The sequence below is a fragment of the Nannobrachium achirus genome (assembly GCF_963921795.1).
Source record: "Nannobrachium achirus genome assembly, chromosome: 12".
Lineage (NCBI taxonomy): Eukaryota > Metazoa > Chordata > Actinopteri > Myctophiformes > Myctophidae > Nannobrachium > Nannobrachium achirus.
In genome coordinates, this window is record NC_137832.1 from 60,184,670 (window position 1) to 60,206,654 (window position 21,985).

Genomic DNA, 21,985 nt, shown 5'->3' on the forward strand with positions numbered 1-21,985 from the left:
ACTGTGAAAAGTGACGACTCATCACTAAACCATAGTTTTATGCGGGCCATTTTTAGCCCAAGGAATGTTTTTTGTGCAAAACAAATGCTTGCATTGAATTCAGAAACACGAAAAATCCCTAGTTTGACCCCTCACATGCTACTTAAAGCATATTTATATTTTGTATTATTTTACTGTATAGTAAAGTCTATGAGAGCCCAACTTTGATTCGTTCCCACAAGTTTCCCAAGTCTGCGATGTCCCTATAGCCAAAAAGGTCCCATTGTCATGCTTTTATCGTAAAGTGCACGATTCCATCAACAATACTGCCAGAAACGCCCGGACTATTTGCTGCGTCAACGTGCAACACGTGAGCGGAGGATCCAAAAAACTGTCCCCGTCACTGTTGGCAGAGGAAAGACCGGGATGACGATTTGTTTTTGTTTCTATCCTCGAGCAAAAACAAAAGGACACAGCAGCAGCCAGTCAGGTGGCAGCTTTGATGCTATTACAGGGATTTGAATATCATTATAGCAGTGCTGGAGATTCTCGTGTGTTCATTTGAATATGGTGGGGTACGGGGCAGCCGCTACACACACACACACACACACACACACACACACACACACACACACACACACACACACACACACACACACACACACACACACACACACACACACACACACACACACACACACACACACACGCTGTAAAACCATGGCCATCTGGCCGGCCAATTACTGCAACAGCCATGATGAAGCCATGAGCTGGGGGGGCCTCCGGTATACCAATGTTTCCTGTTGAGATTGGCACATTTCACCCAAGTTTTTTCATCTCACTCACGTCACTTTGTCTGCTGACCTCACTCAGCAACGAAATAAACAGAAAATAAACAAAAATTTAAATAAAACAATTCACAGGAGGCAAGCAGTGATCACCCCATGATGTGCACTGCAATGTAGTTTCAAATGCACTACATTGCAGGTGCTTTTTGAGAGTGAAAAAATAAGACGACACGTGTGACGTGTGTGATCTGAGCAGCTTAGCCCCAGGAAATGTGCTAATCTCAACAGGAAACAATGGTATACCCAACAGTAGTAGAAAAAGTACTCAGAAGTTTTACTTAAGTAAAAGTATCAATACCGCAATATAGAAATATTCCGTTACAAGTAAAAGTCTGGAATTCAAAATGTGCTTGATTAAAAGTATGAAAGTATTGGCTTCAAAATGTACTTAAAGCACCAAAAGTAAAAGTACGAAATGTTTGAAAATAGCAGATCTAGAAAGATCGGCTATTTTCAAATAGCCTAGGTATGAAATAGGGCTAAGGTGGTTTATGTATGTTTTATGATATTGCAATTTATATCTGCAAAGTAACTAGTAACTAAAGTTTTCAAATAATTGTAGTGGAGTAAAAGTACAATATGCATCTGAGATGTAGTGGAGTAGAAGTAAAAGTACGGAAAATTGGAAATACTCAAGTAAAGTAAAAGTACCTAAAAATTGTACTTAAGTAGAGTACTCAAGTAAAAGTACTTAGTTACTTTACAACACTGCCCAAAACTGAGGACCTCTCTCACTCTCTCTCTCTCACTCTGCCTCTCTCGCTCTCCCTCTGTCTATCTATAACCTCGTTAAGTGGAAGAGTTGTTTGGCACCGGTGTTGTGTTTCGTCTCACAATCGTACGGCTGCTCCGTACACAGAATCCACAGAAGGTGGACTAGAGGGAGATGCTGGGGGGAGCTGGTGGGGGTGGGGGTGGGGGGCGGTGTGGGGGTTGCCTCCGGCCTCATTCTTTGGCCATTAGCTGTGGCTTTGTGCATTGTGTGCTGCTTGCTGCTTGCATCTGAACTCCGGGTTTCGCCTGAATATCTCGTCCATATCTGGGAACACAAACAAGGCCGGGGCGGCCAGGCCTGGCCAGCCAGGATAAGAGAACCGAAGGGGAAGCTGAGCCGGGCGGCCATTCTTTTTCCTTGCGTGACAGGAACTGTGTTGGAACGAGCACCTGTCACCCCCACCCCCCACCACCACCACCCCCCACCACCACCCCTCACCGCCACCCCTCGCAATGACCAACAGAGGTCAGGAAGACGGAGGAAAAAGGAGACGGAAAGACTAAAAGAACGAGAGAGGAGAGGGGGGAGAGAGAGAGCGTTAGAATCTATGAGTAGGGATGGGACGAAATGAAAATTTCACATCACGATTATTGTGACAGAAGAAATAGCCATTTACGATATTATCGCGATGATCAAAATCCAATATCCTGGGGCGGAACATTTGCCCAAAAAAAATAGCAGATCTACAAGCTCACAACGTGTCGAAATGCGACGCGCAATGCGCAATGCGACGCGTATATTATAGAGGGTTTAAGTAGTACCGGACATGCAGCTCTGCAAATAAAAGATGAATTGATCCCTTTACATGACGGAGGACGATTTCACGATACATTAAATCTCCACGATACGATTATCGTGAGTGTTTTTTATCACGATAAACGATAATATGGCTTATCGTCCCATCCCTAATGGAGAGGCAACAACAGAGAAGTGGACCGTTCTGTCTTACTTTGTTTTCGTGCGTCTCCTACTCTGATGTTCTTCCTGGTTCCCACCCCCCCGCCCCCGCCTCTTCATTCTCACGCTGCCCCAAATCCAAACAACTTGATCCGTAGCAAATTGCATTCCAACCACCAGCATATGCTTCGAAGCCCCCAGACTTACAGTGACATGAACCAGATAAATATCTGCATAATACCTGCATAAATGGTTTTGCATTGATAATGAGGTGCGCCAGCTGCTACTTAAGGCTACGCTATCCTTCTTTCTCCGCCTCCCGCCCCTCTCTCTCTCTCTCTCTCTCTCTCTCTCTCTCTCTCTGTCCCCCTCCCATACCCCCCTTCATCACCTTCATTTGTTCTCCTAACCCATTTCACGTCCATTTTTTTTCCCTGACTGGAGAAACAGCAGCAAAAAAAAAAAAGAAATCTTTGGTGGGTGTCCTTCAGCCTCCTCCTTCAGACAACCTCTAATCAGCCGCGACAGAGGAACGCTGGGCACAGCACAATCTCACACACACACACACACACACACACACACACACACACACACACACACACACACACACACACACACACACACACACACACACACACACACACACACACACACACACACACACACACACCTTACGCCCCGAGAACAGACCCGGCCGGCCGAGAAAACGCTCGCAACCCCCCGACTCGACACCTTGTGCTCTCCTTCATGCTATGACAATAGTTGTGTTTCCATAAAGCCTTTTAATGCGCATTAAGGCTTTTGCGCATAAATCTTTTAATGGAAACACTTCAAAATTCGAATAAACTTTCATTATCCGCAAAGACATTGATGCGCTTGTATGAGGTGGATTTTGAGGCTTAATCGAAAAAATCTAATGCGCATTAGTTAATGGAGACACTAAGCAAATACGTTTTGAATTAAAATGCATTGAACTTGCATGATATCGATTTGGCTGAAGGGAGCTGCCAACTTAACTTGTTAGCGCTGTGTTCCCAACTACTGTACCTTGCATTGGATGTTTATTTTACATTGCTGTTCTGTGCACTGTGCAAGCGGGCCTCGTCCATCACATCACCCAAGTAAATCCTGGCTAACCCTTCGTCATCACACCGTGTTGCGTGCCAAAAGTGGCCGATCTGCAAGCTCACAGCAGCTCGCATCCGCGACGCTGCAGGATGAGTGTGCAGCGAGTCACAGCAGTCAGACGTGCAGTGCTCACGTCTTGGATTCGGTCCGAAAAAATCGGCCCGATCCCAGCTCTGTGCGCTGTGTGCAAGCCCGCGGGAAGTCATTTACACCAGGTCGGTCAGACGGACCCAGGGTCTCCCAAGAATCGCATCAGTTTAATGGAAGCAGGCTAAATTCGCTTTGTCTTTTTGCAAATGTGTGATAATTCGCTTCATATTTTCTAATACGTTTATGGAAACGCAACTAATTACAATCCGCAACGGATCATCCTGCTGCAATCAAGACGACTCAGGAGCGAGCGTCGCTTCAACCCCTGTAGGGATAGAGAGCCAATAAGATCCTCGGTCTGGGTCTGGCGGCGTCTCCGCCGTGTCTCTTACCTCCCGGTCTTTCAGCTTCATGGCCAGGACCAGCTGGTTGCGGTGGTTGGTCAGCGCCTCGCGGTAGTTGCCCTTGGAGAAGAATGCCGAGCCCAGGTTCCCGTGGGCACGGCATTCCCCTGTTTGGTCACCTGCCGGAGGAGGAGATGACGAAAAGGGAGAGTTAGTTAGGAAAGGAACACCCCACTAAACAAAAGAGTCAATATAACAAATAACACCTGCAATAGGGCAGTGAGAATTCACCCTTTGTCAAGTCCCGTCCGTTGTCCCGCCCCTCTTCAAACCCATTGGTTGCTGTGTCTTGGTGGGACATTCGGTGGGACACTCCACTCCATCCACTACCATTTTAATTCAGTTGCTTCGTATTGTTATTCTGTGTGTTCAGTTCTAATTTCAAACTTGGTTTCAGTAAAATGGAGCTGCTCAGTGGCAGTATAGTGACTCGGCATGTTTTTATTTCTCCAAAAATTATGTTTTAGCAAATTCAACATAGAAAAGGCGGAACCAGGGCGGGACAAGGCAGATAGAGCCTGATGGTTGGTCAGTCAGGGACCAATCAGAAGGCAAAGGGTGACTTGGAAAGTGCGTGGGGGCCGTTTATTCAGGATCAAAGTATACACTTGTCACTGCTGACTAGGGCTGTCACGATTATGACATTTTACATGACGATTAATTGTCACTCAAATAATAGTGATTAACGATTTAATTGTGTTTTTTGACGTTGACAATTACATTTCTGTTTGGCTTTTAGGCTTTGAAGTTGCACATGGTAGATATGACACATAACCTAAATATGCAAAGAAGTTACTGACATATTTGACAACTTACTACTTAAAAAATAACAATGACAGTGGAAATAGCCGATCTACGAGTTCACAACGCGTCGCAACTCGTAGATCTGCTATTTCTACTACTTTTTGAAACTACAGTAACATTAACATTTACGATTACGACCATTATGCAACATAATCGTGATTACCTCAAATAATTGCGATTAGACGATCATGTAATCATTTGTGACAGCCCTACTGCTGAGCAGTGGTGATGTGTTGTGCGGCGTGTCTCTGACACGGACATCCCATTATGTCCTTAACTCATACAGTGCCCCGGGCCACAAGTGGCCGCTAGAGTGCCAGAAATCTCTCTATAGACCTTCGCTCTAGCTTCCGTCGACACTGTCCCAAGTGCCTTGGGATTTCACTCCAGCCAATGCTATTTGGGACGAGAGGAGGAAGCTAGCTGACACGTAGCCAAAATGCTAACCCCTTTAGAAGCCCGATCTAAAGCTATTTCAGTCGCAAAAAACTTTCTCTTTGGGTCTGGGAACACAATCCGGAGAAAATCCTGGCTAAAGATGTGATTTATTATTGGAGTGGGCGGCGCGATGCGGCCGTTAGAGCGACTACGGCCCGTGTATGGCCGAGTGTTGGCCCGGACCATGGATGGACGTTTAGACCGGGGCTTCGTTGAGGCCTCCGATTAAATAATTCATTTTATTAAATATCCCGGACTACTTCGGGATAGGCACCCCGGAATACGTCGCGCCGCCGAAAGTATAGATTGAGTTTTTTTTGAGGGGCTCTAAACTTTATTTTAAACCATTTTCAATGGAATAAATCGTCAGACCATCTAGCGTCTCTCGTTGGTAAGCGATGGACGAGCAAGGACCACCCACGTTGCTCCAAGCAGCTCTGGGTAAGTAAAATAGCAAATAAAATATTGTATTTGATTGAAATAAAGCCGAACTTGTTCGGGATAGGCACAAAAAGGGTTAAAAGGGAAGGGTTGTGCTAGTAGTGAGCTGCCGTAGCAGAGCTCCTCCACGCCGCAACGTCTTCGCTGACAGCAGGTAAGGCTTGATCTCTGAGCCCCAACGGAGGGGAGAGGGGGAAGGCCTTATTATTTCTGCCTGACGGACGGACAGACAGACAGACCCCACAGACGGAACTGGAGTAAAAAGTGTGATCCTTGGAGCTCCAACCTAAGAACCACTGCAGCCTCTCTCTCATCTCCAGCTCACTCTGCCCAGTCAAGTGTCAAACTGCATGCGTGGGGGGCCTGGGGGGCCCGGAGAGCAGAGCTAGTCTGTGCTTTACTCCTAGCCTGGCGGGCCATCCATCCCTCCCTCATACTGCGTTCACTCATTCCTCCTTCCCTGCACAGTAGGAGGTCTGGACTTCAGCAGATAGGCACCGAATAGGAGAAGTTGGCCCCGATCATTTTCTGATTGGGGGGGCCAATCAGTGCTTCCCCTGATTGGTCCATGTGTAGATGGTGACGTAGATGCCTGCTGCAGCATTTTCAAAACAACATGGCTGCCCTAATTTAAGGATTTTAAAGACCTTTTCGGTACCTCTGGTCAAACATTGGTCAAATAGTCAAATATTAGAGGCTGAAATTGTGAAAATAGCAGATGCTCACAACGCCTTGCAACGCAGGCGTTGTGAGCATGAAAATCGGCTATTTTCACAATGGAATAGATCTAGTCAAACTAAATGTAATGCCAGCTCCTACAATTCCACAGTGCACCAATTATCTGCACCTTTGCCTCGTGTCTCACTACGCCTCTCAGCCGTTATAAAATACCAGGTAACCACATGCCTCTTGTGGCTTATTGCTTCATTTTAGGCCTTCAGGGCGAGTCTGTGTGAACTGAAGCCACTATACCAGGGGTTCCCAAACTTTTTTTGTCTCAGGGCACCCCATAAATATCTTTTTAATCCGAGGCACCCCTACATTATAATTTTCACTTCCAGCACCTTATATTTATAGCATATCGTCGTTGTCGGGTGGAAAATGTCCAAAACCGTTCGTTTTGTATTCATCATCTATAAAATATACTAAACTAGTGAAAACAGCAGATCTACAATCACACAACGCCTCGCAGTGTGCTTGTAGATCGGCTGTTTTCACTAGTTTTGTGCGACGGTCTTGTATGATGAAGCAGGCTTTGCTTTACCAAAAGATGTCCACATTTGAAACTTGGAGATACGAGGTTTCTGCCCGACAGTGACGATATCTTAGTGATTATGTTGCGAGGAAAACTTTAAGATAACAGCCATTTTGGTTAGAACTGACTGAAAATAACTTTGTACTTCAAGTTTAAAATGATACTAAATATTTTTTCAAGTGTCCAAATAAATTCCAAATATTATCAAATGATCTCGCGGCACCCCTGGACTGCCGTCGCGGCACCCCAGGGTGCCCCGTCACCCACTTTGAAAACCCCTGCACTATACTACTGCCGTACTCAGCTCACCTAAGGTCTTGGCCACCTCCAGGTCTTGCGTCATGTATCCGGTGCTCTTCTCCGTGTTCCCCAGGGACCAGTGGGCGCTGCTCAGCGCCGAGAACACGGAGCCGCGCAGCTTCAGGCTGCAGGTGCCGATCTTCAGCGCGGCCTCCAGCACCACCACGGAGGCCGTGTGGTGCGCGGCGGTCAGCAGCTCCTGGCCGATGACCGACACCACCACGAAGGGACTCTTGTCCAGCTTCATCTTCTGCAGCTGCTGGTAGGTGGGCTCCAGAGACTCTGCGACGCAGGGAGAGAGAGAGAGAGAGAGAGAGAGAGGGACGATCAGTGATGTAAAGTAACTATGTAGATTTACTTGAGTACTGTACTTAAAGGGGTACTGTCACCTAAAGGGGTACTGTCACTTTAAAATTCATCTTAGAATATGAGTTAATATTTTTATGATGTCATTGTGGGAATGCGCAATTATAAGCCAATCAAATTAATTTACTGTACTTAGACTACTTACTGTACTGGTCAGCTGTTGTTGGGGGGCGAGGGGCAGATTACACTGTGACATGAGTTTCAGACTATTTCAGACCGTTTTCAGAGAGACAATTTTGAGGCATTTGTACTTTACTTGAGTTTTTCCAATTTCCAAACTTTTACTTCTACTCCACTACATCTAGGATCCAAATATTGTACTTTTACTCCACTACAATTATTTGAAAACTTTAGTTACTACTAGTTACTTTACAGATATAAATAACTATATTATAAAATGTACATTAATCCTCTTTAGCCCTATTTTATACCTACATGTAGGCTATTTGAATAGCCGATCTACAAGCTCACAACGCGTTCAAACATGTTGTAGCCTACTTTTACTTTTGGTACTTTAAGTACATTTTGATGCCAACACTTTCATACTTTTACTCAAGTACACATTTACTTGTTGTCACGGAGTATATCTACTTTGCAGTATTGATATTTTTATTTAAAGGAGGACTTCACCACTTTTATATACAATAGGTCCTCACTAATAATAGGTCCTGTTCATAATAAAATGCATGTGTCACATCCAGATTGGAATCTGATTGGTTTCTTATGACCATGTGACCATTTAAACAAATCAGATATCAATCTGGATGTGACACATCTGATTCAGGCTGGATTTGGCTGCAGTGTAAACCAACTTGGACAGAGTAGATTCTTTTTTGCAATTTTATTATGAACATTAGCGAGGAGAACCTATTATATGAAGAAAGGTTGAAAAGTGGAGATGTAAGTAAAATATGTGAGTACTTTTTCCACCACTGTGGACAATACACCAAAACACAGAGGTGAAAAAAGGAGGCTATAGGAGGAGATTGGTTCTATACAAAAAGCATTGTGCCTGAAATGGGTTTTTCCAGGATCAAACGCTCCTTAAACGTTCTTGACTGTAAGTGACTGTGTTCAGTGTTTACCAACATGATTCCTCATTTGTCTGGTCAAATCCCCGAACAAAACAAAGCTATTCTGAATTGGGTCTCTACGTCTCTTCCAGTAATGGGTTGTTTTGGCTGGTTTAGATAAGCATAGCCTGTAGACCGGGCTCAGGGGCGTCACAAGGGGGGGGGGAGTGGGACTGAGTTACCAGGGCCCAAGGTAGAAGGGCCTTATCAATTTTATGCTTTAGCTATTGAAAAATAGCAGATATACAAGCTCACTGCGCGGCACCGAGTGCCGCGCTGCAAGCTTGTAGATCTGCTATTTTTTAAAAGTCGTGAAAATGTGTGAAAAATCTTTGAATATAAGTATTTTTTAAGCGAACATTTGTAACTCAAACTTTGCTTCTGGGGGGTCCCTGGAACTAAATATTTTGAGATGGGGGGTCCGCCGGTCCGTGGCCAAATACATATCATTTTGGGGGTCCTTCACATGAAAATGTTTGAGCACCACTGACATAGAAACAGGTTTTTCAAAAAACTTTAGAAGGATTTGAAATATTCTCAAGATTTTCACGATCTTTCAAAAATAGCAGATTTACAAGCTCGCAGCGCGGCACTCATAGTTAAAGCACAGGGGGGCCCCACAGTGAATCCTTGTACCCAGGGCCCAGAATTTGGTGTGACACCCCTGGACCCGGGCTTGAGTGATGGCTGCTTTCACCGACAGTTTGACAATAACACCACAGTGTGCGCCGAAGCCATTTTCAGTTCCCTGTGTGTGTATTCTAACTGGGGTAATCTCAGACAATTTTATAACAGCGCCCGTTATAAAAATGGCATAAGTTGTTTAGCCCGTTGTGGGCAAGCTCTCTTGATGGAGAGAGAGAGAGAGAGAGAGAGAGAGAGAGAGAGAGAGAGAGAGAGCGGCTGCTGCGAAAATTACATTTTCTGCTTTCTCGTCGCGACAGTCGATACGGCTGTTTGAGAGAGAGAGAGAGAGAGAGAGAGAGAGAGAGAGAGAGAGAGAGAGAGAGAGAGAGACTGCGAGTGGGTTTTGGAGGCAGAGTCTCAACAGTGATGGTGCTGCTGGTACGCTGGGGAGAGGAGCAGAGCAGAGGAATGCAGAGCTCACAGAGACACGCAAGGTGACCTTTGGGGAGGCTTGGAAATGCACACAATGACATAAATCAATGGCGGGGCCACACGGGATTTAGGATCCAACAGCCCCACCAGATTACAAAACCCTGCCGCAGACAGCAGCAGCACTCATCAACAGTGTTTGTGTGAGCACGTGTGTCTCTTTTGCGTGCGCGTGTGTGCGTCTGTGTGTGTGTGTGTGTGTGTGTGTGTGTGTGTGTGTGTGTGTGTGTGTGTGTGCGTGGGGTGAAAGAGAGAGTTGGGAGAGTGCACAGGAGAGAGGTGGTGTTAATTTGTGTGCGTGCGCATGTTTAAATGCGTAGTGTGTAGGAGTGTATCACAGTCGATGCTAAATTCTCATGGACCCACATTTGCAAATATTCTGAGCATGAGTCGCTGCTGTAATTAGGTCAAAACGCTGTGTACTGTATATTAGTCGTAGTGTGGTGCTGCTATATATATATACAGACAGAGCAGTGTATACAGTATGTACTGTATAGGAGTGGGTGGGTGTTACATAGAATATAATACAGTATGTGATACAGTACATTGCATCATTAACCACTTAAACCCTATTTTATGCAGTTAGTTGTACGACAGTGTTACGCAAAAATAGCAACGATTGTTGATCTACAAAGCGTTGTGATGCAAGAGGCATTTTGTACTTCGCTGCACGACAGCGAGGCACAAAAATTTTAATACCCGACCTACAAATACAAGCAGACAATGGCTACCATCGCAAGATGCTGTTAGCTTGTAGATCTGTACATGTTTTGCTATTTTGGAAAATTCATGAAAATGTTTTAACTTTTTCGATTGAAAACGTTGTAGGTGAATTCTGGGTCGCTATAGTACCAGTAAGACGCTTAAGGGTGAGGTCGCGCAGGACGGAATTCGCACAGGACGGCATTCATTTCCAAGTGTGATTCGAGTTGCGGTTGGTTGTTCAAGTTGGACAAAATGTGGACATCCCCTCCCCTTTTACCATACAACCAACACTGTGGGTGTGGCTAAATTAACCTGCCAACCAGGCATACTTAATGAACTGGTGGGTGTGGCCACATAAAAATATAATTTGAACACTTTCTGTACACTTTTTTCCTCAAGGTACCCCATCTTTAAGGAATCGGACCGTTAAGAGGCAATCGTAAGGAACCGGAATTGTTGTTAAAGTTAAAGGAGTGGTTCACCCCCAAAATGATTTTTTTTTCCTACTGATTCGGAATCAATGGAGGCAAATTTATTGTAATCAATGTATTGTCTTACAAATGTGATAAAAAGCACACAAAAAAATATTGAACTCAAGTCTCCATGGCATGAGTAATCGGTAGAAAAAAATGCCATTTTGGCTTTAAAAGGATCCCAAACCCGGCAACAGTCCGCCATTCCGAAACACCGCTATTCCGAAGCAGGGTTAGGGTTAGGTTTAGGGTTAGGGTTAGGGTTAGGGTTAGGGTTAGGGGTAGGGTTAGGGTTAGAAGTCAACGTTCGGAATAGCGGTGTTTCGGAATGGCGGGGTGTAACCGCCAAACCCTAAACCCCAAACATGTATTTGTTTAGAACATACAAACAAGACCATAGAGTAGTCACACTATTTGAACAGGCTAACACATTTTGGGGAAACCCACACAGGCTGTAATTCACACTCACGCGTGCGTTCGCTCACTCCATATGAGATGCATCCCCTCACAAGCACTCGGAAAACATAATTGATGAGGCTCTTTCAAGAGCATCACTTCTGTTCCAGCAGTTGGCAGAATGTCATGCTTGCAGAGACAGTGCGCGCATATAATATCCATTCATAGCTTGTAATTGCCTTCGAAGCGACACCAAGTGCAGAGTCATAAATCACACATTGAGGGGGATACCTTTTTTTTTAAGCAGGTGCCACGACTGCTGCATTCATAAATAGGTAGTTATGGCGGATTCACAGTATGCTGCTGGGTTGCTATGTGTGAGGGCATGCGCACAGAGACACACACACACACACACACACACACACACACACACACACACACACACACGCAGAATACATACATAAGCGCATGTCCATGCCCACGCACATCACACACACACAAGCATGCGCGTACACAAACAAATGCTCACATACAAAGATCGTCACAGTTGGGCAGAAATCTCGTATCTCCAAGTAAAAAATGTGTACGTTCTTTCCCAAAGTAAAGCCCTGCTTCATCATACAAGGCCGTCGCACAAAAGTAGTGAAAACAGCCGATCTACAAGCACACAACGCCTCGCGGTGTGAGGCGTTGTGTGCTTGTAGATCGGCTGTTTTCACTAGTTTAAATTATTTTCAAAATGATAGATACGAAACGAGCGGTTTTGGCCACCCGACAGTGGCGAACTGGCGATATAGTCAGTGGTCCCTTTCTGTCTATTTTCCCTATTGTCTCGTAACAGGAGCTTTTCTTATTTAAGGAACCTTTCCAGCAGTGCCATATCCAATATAAGTCTAGTGCCAACGGGGAAAGCCACTGCACTTTGTCATAGTCATTGTGATTTTCATTTGAGTGAAACCATGATCCATGTCCTCTTTCCATCTCGGCCATGGCCATTAACCCATTCAGAACGGGTACACATTTTGTGTATCATTATTGCTTTAACTATTGAAAAATAGCAGATATACAAGCTCACAGCGCGGCACCGAGTGCCGCGCTGCAAGCTCGTAGATCTGCTATTTTTGAAAAATCGTGAAGATTTGAATTTTAACCCGATTCCATAAGTGTCTTTTGAATCCTTCTAAGGTTTTTGGAAAAAACCTATGTTTCCATGTCAGCAATCTGGCCAGCCATCGTCAAAGAAAAGGTCCTTTTCACGTAACTGGAGCTCAGTTAGTCTGTTCTTGAAAGACTACTATGTCAGTGGTTCTCAAACGTTTTCATGTGAAGGACCCCCAAAATTATATTTATTTGGCCACAGACCCCCATCTCAAAATATTTAGTTCCAGGGACCACCCGGAAGCAAAATTTGAGTTACAAACGTTCGCTTTGAAAATACATATATTCAAAGATTTGCACACATTTTCACGACTTAAAAAAAAAAAATAGCAGATCTACAAGCTCGCAGCGCTGCACTCGGTGCCACGCTGTGAGCTTGTATATCTGCTATTTTTCAATATGGCCATGGCTACACGGAGCTGGATTTTTCATATATCCCGGTTTTTCAGATATCCACATAGAAAAATATCTAGGTCCACACGGAGCTGGATATTTCATATATCCCGGTTTTTCAGATATCCACATAGAAAAATATCTAGGTCCACACGACAAAGATATCTAGGTCTAACAAGCACACACACAGTTAAGTCTTCAGAGATATCCGGGTATCATGACTACACAGATCCAGTGAAGCGGATATTTTTCAGTGTCTCCACTTATTTATCCGGATTGAAAAATATCCAGATTCACTGCCAAAATATCCAGCTTCGTGTGGCTACAAGCCCCAACAGCACCAAAAAATGTCTAGATTCACAAATATCCAGCTCCGTGTAGCCTTGGCCTTAAAGCAGTCAATAATTCTAGGCCTAAATGGGTTAATTTCCTCCTGAGGAATGGAAGGCAAACATACTTCTCACTGCCTTTCCAAGTTATTTGTCACCAATATTAATTTAAATCCAAAGGCGAGGCAAGGGGGATTTATTTGAAGCACATTTCATACGCACAGGCAATAATAAAAACATAAAGAATTATATATAATGTTAAAAAAAAATGTTAAACAGATACATTTACAATAAATAAAAGAATAGTCGGGGTATATCTTAAAAAGTCCAGGAATAAATTCCTTACCAAAACATTTCTTCACCAAAGTGTTTGTAAAGGTGTTTACTAACGCATCTCTCAAAGACTGAAATTCTGTTTCCCTAGGAGAATCCGTTACAGCTGATTAAAGTTGGTGTCCTATTAAATTAACTATACATGATAAAACACACCAAAACAAATATACTTTAAGTAGCATGTGAGGGGTCAAACTAGGGTTTTTTCATGATTCTGAATCCATTGCAAGCATTTGTTTTGCATGAAAAACATTCCTTGGGCTAAAAACGCCCCCACAAAAATATGATTTAGTGATGAGTCATCACTTTTCAAAGTTTTGGGGGAGCCACCTTTACCCCAAGGAATGTTTTTTGTGCTGGTTGCAATGGATTCAGAATCATGAAAAAACCCTAGTTTGTCCCCTCACATTCTAATTAAAGCATATTTATTTTTGTGTGTTTTATCCTGTGTAGTTGATTTAATGGGATCCCAACTTTCAGCAGCTGTCACGGATTCTCCTAGGGAAACTGAATTTCAGCCTTTGTGAGATGTGTTACTAGACACCTTTACAAACACATTGGTGAAGGATTTTATTCCAGGATATTACACTATTTCTGAAGATATCCCCCGACTAGAAGCAAAGATCAATGTTCAATTATGTTTTTCACGGATTTCTAATAAACTTCATTCATCTGGAGTATTATACTGTCGGAGAATGTATCCTTCTGTACCGTCACCAACATGTGGAGTGGACACTTAACACACGGGTGACTAACGGGTCATTTTGACAGATTTTGAGATCGCCAAGTGCAATAACTCTCCCTGTGAAGGTCTCAGAAATGTCCCCTTCCATGACTTTTCCTAAATACTCAACACATATGTTCTCGTTTTTTTTTCCCCTTCTGAAACGTTTCCTAAGTATGAAATAATATACCATTATACCACTCTGACTGTTAGTTATCGGTCATAAAGACATGTCTCACTCATTCCTCCCCCTCCCAGAAGCAAGGAGAGAATTTCACACCTTTTGCGCTCACAATAGAACCCCCGCTGGCAGGCGGGGAGGAGGTGTTGCTCTCCTGGGCCAAAAGGGAGAGATTTTACCTGTCAATTTGACTGATAAATGCAGTCAGAGTGGAAGTGATTTTTTTCCCAGTCAGCCGAGTGTTAAAGGCAGTGGTGTAAAGTAAAGTATCTAATACTAGTACTACAGTATAGTGGTTCTCAAACGTTTTATTTGCAAGGACCTCCATAACTCTGAGAATATACAAACTCTCAGAGTTACAGGCCTGTTATTCAGGTCATTCAGGGCTATCTCTTTATGTGTTTCTGATAATATTATTGTCATTTTGTGTGTCCGTGGAAAAGGTTTTATTTTAGCAACAATGTCCACCACAAGCCATGACCCCCATTAATATAAAACCCTATCAGACCAGGGGCATAGTTCTGCCGATTTAAAATGACTCCAATACGGAACTAAAACGTCCTATGATTGGCCGCTAGTTGCGCGATTGGCCGCTAGTTGCGCTGTTTTCCCCCCCGGCCGATCGCATTCATTTTCCCCTTTCGTTTTCTAACCTTAATTAACATTTTCATGAATACTGTATGGTTCCTATCGCTAGTTAAAAATTGCCTTTCAATCACCATCATATTCGTTTTGTCGAAATGTGGTCCAATGTATTTTAAAATAAATGATAAAGTTGCGGGGGGGGGCGTGGCCAACTAAACTGATACCAGCCGGCTGTGTTCTTCTTCGTGTGCTGTTGGCAGCCAATAGCATCTCTGATGCCTTTACAATTCTATGATGGCGACGTCCCATTCCAAGGGGTAGAAAGGGCCATTTGCGCTGCATAGAAACCAATGGCTTCGCTTCGTCAATATTTTTCTACAGTCTATGTATCAGACGCGTCGACGGCACACAGAGACATCAAAGAGTTTGACGAGTGCGTTAATGAGCTGGTAAAAACTGGTATCGGTACATCTCCACTATGAAATCAACAGATCCAGTGATAGGAGTTGCGCAGAATTTCCAGTGTGTGAAACTCAAGTTTCAAGTTGGCACAACGTGAACAGCAATCAAAGTGATCAAACCGACTGATCATGAAAATATAACAAGGACGTTCCACGATGAAACAGAACTGGATCAGGGTGATGGAAGGATGAGGTTGAAGTATGGCACCTCTTCTTAAAAAATTAAACAAAAAGCGGGAGCGCCTGATTTCTCACGTCTCGTTGCGTGACGCTAATTGGAAGAGAAGCGAGGGACACCTCAAATGGCTCGACATCGGAGGAGTTATCGAGATGAGGGCGACGATCAGAGAGGGCGTAGGAGGACAGACGAAGTGAGGCCTGCGAGAGAGTGCTACATTTTCCACTCCCACGAAAACCCTTTGTTGTGGGAAATACAAAGGAATACAGTATGAGTCACATGAGAGCATTTCGAGAGAGCTCTCTGCTCAGCTCCGGAGCACTGTCACAGCGAGCGGAAACAAAAATACATCTCTGATCTCTTTGTGAAGAAGTGAGAGAACGAGAGAGACAGATAAGAGTGAGAGAGAGAGACAGGGAAAGAGACGGTAGAGAATGCGCGCTGAACTATGTTTGACTTTGACACAGTAACAATTGGGGAATTACAGATTGCGATGCTAAAACACATTGTGGCGGCGGCTGACCGTGCTTTGATGAATTCGCTACACCCTGTTAGGGTCCTTGAAGATTTTGTGTGCCTTGAAAATTGTTGTTTCGCCTTCATTATTTGTCTTCTTTTTATCCTTGAGTGTTTTTGTTTACTCCCTCTCCGGTTCAATGCCAAAAATAAAGAAATAAAGAAACAGAGAAGGACTTTAGGAAGGCTGAAAAACATACAACTTTTAATGTGCGTGGTGAAGAAGATAGATGAACACATGAAAGCACCGGCCGTAGTTACAATTATCAAACCGTTCTGAAAATGTGTTTTTGTTATGCGGAACAGATGGCACCAACGTTTGAATTCGTATATTATTGCAAGACATGACGTAAAGCCAAATCATAGTCTGTAAAGCAAGGGTCTTCAACAGGGGGTCCGGGACCCCTAGGGGGTCCTCAGAGTTACTACAGGGGGTCCTTCAAATTCAAAACTTTTGAGTGATAGAAACCTTTTTCTCCTTTTTTATATTAACCACTTGAACCCTAGCGTCCATAATATATTTTGAGAACTTTAGCAAAAAATAGCAGATCTACAAGCTGAGCTTGTAGATCTGCTATTTTCGGCAAAGACATTTGGTGTAGACTGTAGAGGCTAAAAAAGAGCAGATTAAGTACAGAGTGAAAGATCAAGTTTATTAAGAATTGACGGTTCAAGTGGTTAAATATCTGAAAACACACATTGACATGAATCCAAAATACACTGATGATTGTGCTGTCAAGTTTATGAAACTATATGGAATCTATGAAAAAGGTTGTGGGGGTCCCTGCTTCATCTCTCTCTCTCTCTCTCTCTCTCTCTCTCTCTCTCTCTCTCTCTCTCTCTCTCTCTCTCTCTCTCTCTCAACTAAGGGGTCCTTGGCCTGAAAACGTTGAAGACCCCTGCTGTAAAGAAATGCTGGCCAGTGGTGTAAAGTAACTACCGTAACAGTTAGAATAGAAGCCTGTAGGATAGTGGTGTAAAGTAACTAAAGTAACAGTTAGAATAGAAGCCTGTAGGATAGTGGTGTAAAGTAACTAAAGTAACAGTTAGAATAGAAGCCTGTAGGATAGTGGTGTAAAGTAACTAAAGTAACAGTTAGAATAGAAGCCTGTAGGATAGTGGTGTAAAGTAACTAATGTAACAGTTAGAATAGAAGCCTGTAGGATAGTGGTGTAAAGTAACTAATGTAACAGTTAGAATAGAAGCCTGTAGGATAGTGGTGTAAAGTAACTAATGTAACAGTTAGAATAGAAGCCTGTAGGATAGTGGTGTAAAGTAACTAATGTAACAGTTAGAATAGAAGCCTGTAGGATAGTGGTGTAAAGTAACTAAAGTAACAGTTAGAATAGAAGCCTGTAGGATAGTGGTGTAAAGTAACTAATGTAACAGTTAGAATAGAAGCCTGTAGGATAGTGGTGTAAAGTAACTAAAGTAACAGTTAGAATAGAAGCCTGTAGGATAGTGGTGTAAAGTAACTAATGTAACAGTTAGAATAGAAGCCTGTAGGATAGTGGTGTAAAGTAACTACCGTAACAGTTAGAATAGAAGCCTGTAGGATAGTGGTGTAAAGTAACTAATGTAACAGTTAGAATAGAAGCCTGTAGGATAGTGGTGTAAAGTAACTAAAGTAACAGTTAGAATAGAAGCCTGTAGGATAGTGGTGTAAAGTAACTACCGTAACAGTTAGAATAGAAGCCTGTAGGATAGTGGTGTAAAGTAACTAAAGTAACAGTTAGAATAGAAGCCTGTAGGATAGTGGTGTAAAGTAACTACCGTAACAGTTAGAATAGAAGCCTGTAGGATAGTGGTGTAAAGTAACTACCGTAACAGTTAGAATAGAAGCCTGTAGGATAGTGGTGTAAAGTAACTAATGTAACAGTTAGAATAGAAGCCTGTAGGATAGTGGTGTAAAGTAACTAATGTAACAGTTAGAATAGAAGCCTGTAGGATAGTGGTGTAAAGTAACTACCGTAACAGTTAGAATAGAAGCCTGTAGGATAGTGGTGTAAAGTAACTAATGTAACAGTTAGAATAGAAGCCTGTAGGATAGTGGTGTAAAGTAACTAATGTAACAGTTAGAATAGAAGCCTGTAGGATAGTGGTGTAAAGTAACTAATGTAACAGTTAGAATAGAAGCCTGTAGGATAGTGGTGTAAAGTAACTAATGTAACAGTTAGAATAGAAGCCTGTAGGATAGTGGTGTAAAGTAACTACCGTAACAGTTAGAATAGAAGCCTGTAGGATAGTGGTGTAAAGTAACTAATGTAACAGTTAGAATAGAAGCCTGTAGGATAGTGGTGTAAAGTAACTAATGTAACAGTTAGAATAGAAGCCTGTAGGATAGTGGTGTAAAGTAACTAATGTAACAGTTAGAATAGAAGCCTGTAGGATAGTGGTGTAAAGTAACTAATGTAACAGTTAGAATAGAAGCCTGTAGGATAGTGGTGTAAAGTAACTAATGTAACAGTTAGAATAGAAGCCTGTAGGATAGTGGTGTAAAGTAACTAATGTAACAGTTAGAATAGAAGCCTGTAGGATAGTGGTGTAAAGTAACTACTGTAACAGTTAGAATAGAAGCCTGTAGGATAGTGGTGTAAAGTAACTAATGTAACAGTTAGAATAGAAGCCTGTAGGATAGTGGTGTAAAGTAACTAATGTAACAGTTAGAATAGAAGCCTGTAGGATAGTGGTGTAAAGTAACTAATGTAACAGTTAGAATAGAAGCCTGTAGGATAGTGGTGTAAAGTAACTAATGTAACAGTTAGAATAGAAGCCTGTAGGATAGTGGTGTAAAGTAACTAATGTAACAGTTAGAATAGAAGCCTGTAGGATAGTGGTGTACAGTAACTAATGTAACAGTTAGAACAGAAGCCTGTAGGATAGTGGTGTAAAGTAACTAATGTAACAGTTAGAATAGAAGCCTGTAGGATAGTGGTGTACAGTAACTAATGTAACAGTTAGAATAGAAGCCTGTAGGATAGTGGTGTAAAGTAACTAATGTAACAGTTAGAATAGAAGCCTGTAGGATAGTGGTGTAAAGTAACTAATGTAACAGTTAGAATAGAAGCCTGTAGGATAGTGGTGTACAGTAACTAATGTAACAGTTAGAATAGAAGCCTGTAGGATAGTGGTGTAAAGTAACTAATGTAACAGTTAGAATAGAAGCCTGTAGGATAGTGGTGTAAAGTAACTACCGTAACAGTTAGAATAGAAGCCTGTAGGATAGTGGTGTACAGTAACTAATGTAACAGTTAGAATAGAAGCCTGTAGGATAGTGGTGTAAAGTAACTAATGTAACAGTTAGAATAGAAGCCTGTAGGATAGTGGTGTAAAGTAACTAATGTAACAGTTAGAATAGAAGCCTGTAGGATAGTGGTGTACAGTAACTAATGTAACAGTTAGAATAGAAGCCTGTAGGATAGTGGTGTAAAGTAACTAATGTAACAGTTAGAATAGAAGCCTGTAGGATAGTGGTGTAAAGTAACTAATGTAACAGTTAGAATAGAAGCCTGTAGGATAGTGGTGTACAGTAACTAATGTAACAGTTAGAATAGAAGCCTGTAGGATAGTGGTGTAAAGTAACTAATGTAACAGTTAGAATAGAAGCCTGTAGGATAGTGGTGTAAAGTAACTACCGTAACAGTTAGAATAGAAGCCTGTAGGATAGTGGTGTACAGTAACTAATGTAACAGTTAGAATAGAAGCCTGTAGGATAGTGGTGTAAAGTAACTAATGTAACAGTTAGAATAGAAGCCTGTAGGATAGTGGTGTAAAGTAACTAATGTAACAGTTAGAATAGAAGCCTGTAGGATAGTGGTGTACAGTAACTAATGTAACAGTTAGAATAGAAGCCTGTAGGATAGTGGTGTAAAGTAACTAATGTAACAGTTAGAATAGAAGCCTGTAGGATAGTGGTGTAAAGTAACTAATGTAACAGTTAGAATAGAAGCCTGTAGGATAGTGGTGTACAGTAACTAATGTAACAGTTAGAATAGAAGCCTGTAGGATAGTGGTGTACAGTAACTAAAGTAACAGTTAGAATAGAAGCCTGTAGGATAGTGGTGTAAAGTAACTAATGTAACAGTTAGAATAGAAGCCTGTAGGATAGTGGTGTACAGTAACTAATGTAACAGTTAGAATAGAAGCCTGTAGGATAGTGGTGTACAGTAACTAATGTAACAGTTAGAATAGAAGCCTGTAGGATAGTGGTGTAAAGTAACTAATGTAACAGTTAGAATAGAAGCCTGTAGGATTTTATCCACCATTGGCCTGCAGAGCAGCTCAGATTGGTTAACCCCCGGGGTGCCACCGTGTGGTTCTTTAATGTAATCTCTCAGTTCTCTCCCAATCTGCTCTGAGGGGATTATTCACTGTACCGCTCCCGTAGAATAAAGTTGCAAAAGTCGAAATTCATCTCCAAAAAGGTCAGACGTTCAAATGGTCTCAGTTTTCCTAAAAGAGCAAATGCTTCAAAATCTACACTGCTGATTTCAGTTCTCAGAAGTTGCTTTTATGACAAAATATCAGTTGCAGTATTAAACACATATACTGTATGTGTAAGCCTTTGCTGTTAATAGCAGTTTTGTGTTATCAGATGCAACTAGCCTGGTGGGCCATCCCACATACTGCGTTCACTCACTCATTCCTTCCCCAGTATGAGGTCTGGACTTCCACGTATAGGCAGCGAGTATGAGACATTGGCCCCGATCATTTTCTGATCGGGGCCAATCAGTGACAGTCACTGCTGTCCGCAAAACAAGTGAAAAGCTTCCCCTGATTGGTCCATGTGTAGATTGGTGACGTAGATGCTTGCTGCAGAATTTTCAAAACAACATGCCCTCGATGCAACAAGTGTAACAGTTAACACTGAAACAATAAAACAAGCAATAAGTGAAGTTATTTCAGTGTTGGAATCAATTACAACAATTAAAAAGGAACAGGATTATGCGCTAGCGGAGCTCATCGGCCCGAAAAGACGTCTTTGTTTGCCGTTCTTCCGACTGGCTGCACTTTGATGACAGATGTTTTGCTACGCTGATTGGTTAGAGGAGTCTGCCTGTCAAGGCAAGTACTCCCGCCCACTTTTAAAGCCGCCTATCGGCCGAAGGCCAGACCTCGTACTGGGGAAGGAATGAGTGAACGCAGTAGGGTTGCAACGGTATGAGATTTTTAACACCGAAAATATCGTCCGTGTCAACACCGCGGTTATCGGTAACACCGTTTCAACCACCATTGCGTGTCTTGTCGTCTTGTGAGCACTCAGTAGCAGCCAATGCTACCTCAAGCTACAACAACAACAACCATCCGACCATATTAAAAATTCAGCTTTGTAAAAAAGCAACAACACTGTTAGTACAACAGCCCTGCGTTTTCTTGTTTGGCTAATCACTTGTTTTTCCGCCTACTGCGCGCTGTGACATTATAAAGCCACAACTAGTCTCCTGGAACGTGCCCTGCGAGTGGGGACAAGACATCATGCAGCCTGATGGGCTGTGCCTCGCCCCGTGGATGATCCGTTGATTCTGAATTTGTTCTCGACACTCCCACACAAGGAACAGCTCCCGGCCTCCCGTGATTGGGAAACAGAATCCCATCGTTCATTTAAAAGAGCTGTTCAAAAGAGCGGAATCGTTGGCGAA

At 42.8% G+C, this 21,985-nt stretch overlaps 1 protein-coding gene across 1 annotated transcript in view; it reads right to left on the bottom strand.

Annotated features, from left to right (window-relative positions):
- ttc28 (tetratricopeptide repeat domain 28) overlaps positions 1-21,985 on the bottom strand; it is a gene marked incomplete at its 5' end in the record, with an annotated part of 518,726 nt that overhangs the window by 196,484 nt on the left and 300,257 nt on the right. Inside the window, 2 exons of the mRNA XM_080739232.1 lie at positions 4,110-4,240; positions 7,369-7,641. Coding sequence (XP_080595358.1) covers positions 4,110-4,240; positions 7,369-7,641 — 404 coding nt within the window. The remainder of the gene's footprint in view (positions 1-4,109; positions 4,241-7,368; positions 7,642-21,985) is intronic.